Source organism: Benincasa hispida, chromosome 4, assembly GCF_009727055.1.
Source record: "Benincasa hispida cultivar B227 chromosome 4, ASM972705v1, whole genome shotgun sequence".
Taxonomy (NCBI): domain Eukaryota; kingdom Viridiplantae; phylum Streptophyta; class Magnoliopsida; order Cucurbitales; family Cucurbitaceae; genus Benincasa; species Benincasa hispida.
Genome location: NC_052352.1, coordinates 33,388,238 through 33,395,283, shown reverse-complemented (window position 1 = coordinate 33,395,283; position 7,046 = coordinate 33,388,238). Strand labels below are relative to the sequence as shown.

The 7,046-nt window shown below is 34.9% G+C and overlaps 1 protein-coding gene across 2 annotated transcripts; it reads left to right on the top strand.

Moving 5' to 3' along the window:
* The first annotated feature begins 1,435 nt into the window (after positions 1-1,435).
* On the top strand, positions 1,436-6,463 carry LOC120074947 (U11/U12 small nuclear ribonucleoprotein 31 kDa protein). 2 transcript variants are annotated; one of them, XR_005481168.1, is made up of 3 exons: positions 1,436-2,287; positions 5,176-5,306; positions 5,847-6,463. XR_005481168.1 is itself a non-coding variant. In XM_039028057.1 (2 exons), the coding sequence occupies exon 1, from the start codon at positions 1,475-1,477 to the stop codon at positions 2,252-2,254; it is 780 nt and encodes a 259-aa protein (XP_038883985.1). In that variant the 5' UTR covers positions 1,436-1,474; the 3' UTR covers positions 2,255-2,287; positions 5,847-6,463. The 2 variants fall into 2 exon arrangements, 1 of the variants encoding a protein (XP_038883985.1); XM_039028057.1 differs by lacking the exon at positions 5,176-5,306.
* Positions 6,464-7,046: the final 583 nt, after the last annotated feature.

Here is a 7,046-nt window from a genome sequence, read left to right as displayed (position 1 = left end):
GATTATTTAGACAAAATAGACAACAATACAAACAATAACATTTATTGATTTAACATATATGACTCTTTATTGATGATGATAAATTAATTACATTTACTATCTACGAGTTTTAAGGCATAAAACCCAACACTTAGTGTCCAACTAATTTCACCTCCTACTTTTCAATTATCTTATAAATAGTGGTCATTTTGTGGATTTTGTAAGGGGTGAAGATTGGTGAGAAATCCCAAATTTTTGGAAGGAAATTAGAGAAATTAGAGAATCTTTTTTTAATTTTATTTAAGTTATTTATTTTTATTCTTTTGTCATTTATTTATATTATATATTATTACAATATCTATTTATTATTATATTATATTTTCTCCATATCCGTGTTCCGTTATGCTCTCTAATTTTATAACATAAATAATATATGTTTTATATGTTTTGTTTATCAAAACAAAAAAAAAAAAAAAAAAAAAAAAAAAAAACAACAACAACCCAAAACAATGTCCTTATTCAAGGTTGGCAAGCCACTGCATGCTCCAAACACCACTTTACCTTTGGTGTTGACTTAAACGTTAAATTATGTTGGCCTAAGTATAATAAATATAGTGTTAAATTTTTGTTCCCACATCAAAATTTTTATTGATATTTTTATATTTTCATGGGTTCAACATCGACATGAAGCGATATTTTCATTATATTGCAGAAAAATTCATAAAATATAATAATCAAGTAACAAAATATCACTAATGTAAATATAATATAAATAATAGACATATTAACTTGTTTAAAAATCATAAAATATTTACTTACTAATTTAAATTTATTTTTTGAATTTGTAGTTTTTACAAATTTTCCAAAAATATTCATTGGTATCAAAATTTTATCGATATTTTGATAGACATTTATGTAAAATTAAGACCTTGCTATTTATGTAGACATCGACATTTTAACCTTGATTACAACCATGTCATACCTTCGATTCATAACTTTGAGTGTGTTTGGTAAATTTTTTAAATGTTCAATTTTAAAAATAAGTTATTTTGAAAAAATTGAAATGTTTCGCAACCATTCAAAATAGATTTCAAAACATTTTTGAAGTATAAATTTAACCGACTTTTATCAAAATAATTTAAATAATTCTTTTTTTTTTAAAAAAAAAAAACCTTTTTTTCTCCCATCTAAAAGACTTCATTTGTCTGATTTAATTTATAATTGATTTGGACTTTAGAACGATTCCAAAACATTAATAATCATTTTGATACATTTAGCTTAAAAAGATTATAGAAAAGTATATGTCTTTTAAACTTTTAATTTGTAAAGTTTAAGAATTAAAAAGATTAAATTTTAATTTTGAAGGGATAGAAATCTAAAACAAAAGGGCTAAAATTGTAATTTAACTCTCTCTATATGTACAAAAAAGAAAATTAAAACAACGGGTATGAAATTACCACCAGATTTGTTTCTGTCAGAGACTGACGCTGAAAAAATGGCGCGCAAGGGAAAGAGAACCAATAACCCTAATAGCGACAGCGAGGACGACGAAACCTTCTATTACCGGTATCCCTCCGCCGCCTCTTCTGCCCCGCCGCCGCCGTCGGCTTCACAGTCGCACTTCTCATCGCAATCGCACTCACACTCATCCACCAAGTTCAGTGGTGGTTCCGGAGGTTTGGTTCCTTCGAAGTCTACTGTATATGTTTCCAATTTCGACTATTCACTCACTAATTCCGACCTCCATACTCTCTTCTCCACCTTCGGTAAGATCGCTCGTGTTACGGTGTTGAAAGATCGCCAGACTCGCAAGTCTCGCGGCGTTGCTTTCGTCCAGTTTATTTCTCAGGACGATGCAGTCAAGGCCGCGAAACAGATGAACGGGAAGATTTTGAATGGTCGCGTTCTGAAGGCTGCCATAGCGACTGATAATGGTCGCGCCGCTGAGTTTATAAGGAAAAGGGTTTATAAGGATAAGAGTAGGTGCTACGAATGCGGCGCAGTTGATGGCCATTTGTCTTATGAATGCCCTAAAAATCAATTGGGGCCAAGGGAGCGGCCAGAACCGAAGCGGGGGAGAAGGGGTGGAGTCGGTGCTAGGCACGAGGAGGATTGGGGATCGGATGTTGGAGAAGGGTTCGAGGATGACAATTGGGCCTCGGTGGTGGACGGAGATGCAGACCAGAGACTCCTGACTGGCGGTGAGAACGTTGTCGAAAAGAAAAAAGCGAAGAAAGCGAGTTATTTCAGTGACGAGAGTGACGAAGATGATTAACAGAGCTCGTCTCTTTGGGAAGAATTTGCGAAGGTACGTGGTTTTACTATTGTGTCGTTCTTTTCTGTCGTTCTGTTATACTTTAAGCCTCCATTTCTGTTTTATTTTGGTGCATGTTGCTTGGGAGCCATTGTTAGATGAAATTAGCTTACAAACTTCAAAATTTAGGCTGCTGGGTGCGGTAAGTAAGAACGAGCTATAGGTGTGTACTCTAGATTCTGCTTTTTGATAATGTCAGGAGTATTAAGGATTGTGGTACTACTGCCAGCCTAAGGCACATGTCCTCCACCAATAGGCCAGAAATAAATTCAAATTTTCACCTCCATATGTTATGTTGAACTCAATAGGACAGAGGTACTGCTCTTAACAATGTATGCCCATACGATAGCAATAACCGGTCTATACTGGAATCTGGAAATGGTAATAAATACTCAATCTTCCATCTCATGCCACCTTTTTCAAGAGTCAAGGATTTCTGCAGTGATAGTGAGTATAAGTTGCTTATTAATTCCCTCGAGCATGAGCAGTATTTTTGTATTTTTATATATTTTGGAATTCCCACATCATGATCCCGGTGATTAGTGCCATCAATCTTTTAGGGCTTGCTTTCCCTTGTGCCAAGACTTCTCCAAACGTTTCAGACTTGATGAATGGTCCTGGTCCATGCTCCTTCGAACAAGCATTATTATTATTTTCTTCTTTTTGAAGAGAAACAAGAACTGTTCACTGAGATTAGATGAAAAGGAAAGGTGGGGAAACTCTAGAAAAGCCAATGGAAATTATTCTATATATAAAATAAATCTATTTAATGGCCCAATCGACATCAATAATAAGCGGGAAGTCATTGCATAAGCCTTTGAAGTGGATATGCACACACCAATTTGAAATAGAGTAACCAAACTAGATGAGGGAAAAGAAGGAGAGAAAGGAAAGATCTCCATCTTTATCATTAGAACCTTTTCTATTCTGATCAACTGTGGCAGGTTCCAAGATAAATTAAACGTGCTAAATTACTTACCATAGAATCCACAGCAAATGAACAATGGAGGAAGAAGTGATCTGTTTCTCCCTATGAGTTTGACACATAATGCACTAATTCAGCAATTGTGGCATAGACAGTAATATACTTCATGTGTCGTGAGGATTCAGTTTTTTTGCTAAGAAAGAGTGAATATCAAACTTTTGATCTATATAGTTTATTTTTTCCTCTTCCCAACTTACTATGGTAATAGATAGATTGATTAAGAAGAAAATTTGTTGAAAGATGTACCAAGTTGAAAGGAATTTGGAAGACAAATCTCCAAGTTTTTCTAGAGTCCAGACTCTTATTGGGCAGCTTAGAGATTTTTTTTAGGTAAGAAACATTTCATTGAATAAATGTAATAAAAGGGAAGACCCCATAGCACCTAAAGATGATTACAAAAGAGATTTCCAATTGGAAACTAAATAAGAAAGAGATGTTTAAAGGTTGCTTAGATTGCACCAATACAATGCAGTAGATAGAGTCAAATCTAAAAAAAGATCAAAACTGGAAGAACGATCTCTAAAAAGACGTTTATTATGCTCGCCCCATAAAGTCTAGAAGAAAGCTCATATAAAAGCTAACCAAAGGGTCTTCTTAGGACCATGAAATGGATGACCAACCAACAAAGAAGCAAGATTGTCAAACATATTGTGGGAAAAAACCGCTGACCAACCAAAAGCTTGCATCATGATATGCCAAAAATGCAATGTGAAAGGACAATGCACAAAAAGATGAGCTGTAGACTTTGATTGATTATGGCACATATGGCACCAAGATGGAGAGATGGTCATATATGGCATTCTTCGTTGGAGATAATCAATAGTATTAATTGCACCAAGGCTTAGTTCCCATAAGAAAATTTTGATTTTCTTAGGAAAATGATCCGTCCAAATAGCTGAACAAACATCCTTGACTTGAAAATCAATTGTATCTACCATATTATCCATAAGAGATTTAACAGTGAACGTTGAAGAAGGATCAATAGTCCAAATCCAGGTGTCAGGCGAACGATGGAAACTGACAGGACATAATAATTGCGACAAGGCGGCCCATTCAAGAGTTTCTAAATTATTGAGATTACGATGAAGACGCAAGTCCGAAGCCTCGGAGTCCTCAATCCACACATCAGCAACCTTAATATTCGGTAAGTGAGTAAGCCTAAACAAACAAGGAAATACCGTATAAAGAGCTACACAGCTAAGCCAAGGTTCCCTCCAAAATGAAATAGATGTACCAGATACTGGGCAACTTAGAGATGGAAACCCCCCATCTTCCTCATCAGATCTAAAAGAATACTATGGCAATTTAAATCACAATCCAACAACCTAAGTTGAGGCTTCACATTATCTAAGCATCTAAAATCCATCTTTGTGCGGAGATTAATCCATGATGCTTAGAATACGCATATATTTGGTCTATCGACCACCCAACGCTCTTTTCTTTTAAAGAGTGTGATCATTATTTAGTGGCAGCCTTTTGGTGTAAGTGTGGTATAATATAGATCTTTTCAGATGTTTGAAATCCTTTTGGTTCTAAATCATAGGCTTCTCTTGTTGAGGGAAGTGTTTTCTAGGCCTTTCTTCTCTTGTTAGAAAGGAAGGTTTCTGTTAGTCTCATCTCGGTCATTTTTAGGAGCATTGATCGGAGAGAAATAAAATGGATTTTACTGGTCTTAGAGGTCTTGGATGGAGATTGGGAGGTCGCTTATGTTAGTACACCCACATGATTCTTGTTTCTATCAATCCTTCTTTTATTATTTTCGTTTCTCTTTTGTCACCAACAAGCCTCTTGTAATTTTTTTTCCCGTTTTTGATTGATCCTTGTCTGTCTGGTCAGCCCTCTTGTGCATCCAAATGATTGATTTTTTTCCCTTTTTGATTGTGTCACCGACAATCAGGCCTCTTGTGCATCCACATGATTACTTTTTTCTCCCCTGATGAAGTCCCGAAGACTAAGCTTGATGGCTTTGTAATGCAACATTGTATATGAGAGCATAGCTCAGGATGTCTCAAGAATAACGTTCACAAGGTATTCTTAGATTTTGCACCTTTTAAATCTAAATCACACTTATAGTAGATAAGATAGTCTTTAATCCAATTACTGGCCTCCGTCAGTGCTTTTCTGTCCTTGCCTGTAGGAAGAGGTTTGTTCAGTTGAATGATAGGCAGATAATTGATTCCATCTTTATTGGGAATATAGTGTTCGGTGAAAAAGGAATAAGGGTTTCCTAAATTTGATTGGGATGACATAATTATATATGATCCTGTAGATTGAGACTTTTCATTCTTGGAAAGGGTGGGTCTTAGGTAAGATTTAAGAAATAAAAATGATGGATTTACAGTTGGATTCACGTTCAACAAAACTATATTGATAAAAGACCAAGGGAAATTAGTTTAAAGTCCTCTTTCTCTTCCAGCCGTTCATATTGTAGCTAAAGTTGAAGTTGGCTTCTTGAAAAAACCGTGATGTTATGAAAGCTTTATTATTGTATCTTTTAGAATTTCATTTCACATGAGTCCTTTTTTGGAGTGGCAATGACATAATCCATTTTTTCCCTACAACCTGCAGATTGTTCAGAAGATGTCACTTCACATTAAGCTATTAGTATCCAGTGGAGGAAGTCGACTGCGTCACTGGTCCTTTGATCACTTTCTTCAGCTACTAATTTGCTAGGAGAGGACAGAAAACAAAGTTAAGAAATGGAGGAATACTACCGTTCTGGAAGAGGGGAAATGAGCTTGATCACTGGTATTTACTTTAGAACTCAAGGACACATATATACAACTTATATAACAGATCCTGTTTAAGTAAGGTTGTTGATCACTGGTATTTACTGCCTATCTTCATTTATTGTTCCCTTTGAACAAGCTTTGGCTATGGATAAAACATTTTAGTCTCTCTCGAGGTGGAGGTCGAGCCAAAGCAAGATCCAGTCATTTGATCAATTTGAGAAATATTTCTTCAATGACTTGGGGGTATTGGAAATATTGGGAAGAAAAATGTTGCTCTTATTTTGTTGAAATGGCTATTCAAGTTTCCAATGCTAAGCATTGTGTGTGTATGTTATGAAAGAAAGTAGTGTGGGTGTGGATCGTAAATAAGGATAAAGATATCCATCAATATATCTGTAAAATTGAAATCTCAATATCGATATTGATATTGATATTTTAATCCTTGATCGTAAATAACTTTGAGGACAAACTAAAGTATGGTCTTTCATTAATCTGGGGGTGTTTGCTTTATAGGAGGCCTTGATTGGAGTTAAATTTTCTCAATTTTTTAAAGCTAAATACGTCACGTAGAGTTCTAGGGGTTATTCTCGTGGCTTTGAGATCGATTGATGGTTAAAAAAAAACCCATTATTACCTATTTTTGCATAGTTTGAGCTGTTTAAAGGCATTTTTTTTTTTTTAAAAAAAAAAAACTTTAAAATCTCCACTTTTATCTTTATTGTTAGGAGGACATACCAATTACCACTAAGCTATGTTTAAGTTGGCTATAATGCTATGTTTGGCTATAATATTATGAGTAAAACTCCAGTAATTACCAGGTGGTTACTTTTAATAACAGTTGGATGCAATTTAAAGAATATAGTATATATGACCCACTCATGGTTTTCCAATATCTTTCTTTCTCCCTCTCTCATCCACATTTAAGCAGTTCAATAATTAGTGTGGAAAAAAGAATTCACATTTTTGCAGCCTCTAGTGGGCAAGTCCTTAAGGACCGAACAATAATTTTAAGTTAAAAAAAAAAAAAAAAACAATC

Bases quoted from the DNA above. Each gene is read 5' to 3' on its own strand.
- LOC120074947 (XM_039028057.1), top strand. From the start codon at position 1,475: ATGGCGCGCAAGGGAAAGAGAACCAATAACCCTAATAGCGACAGCGAG.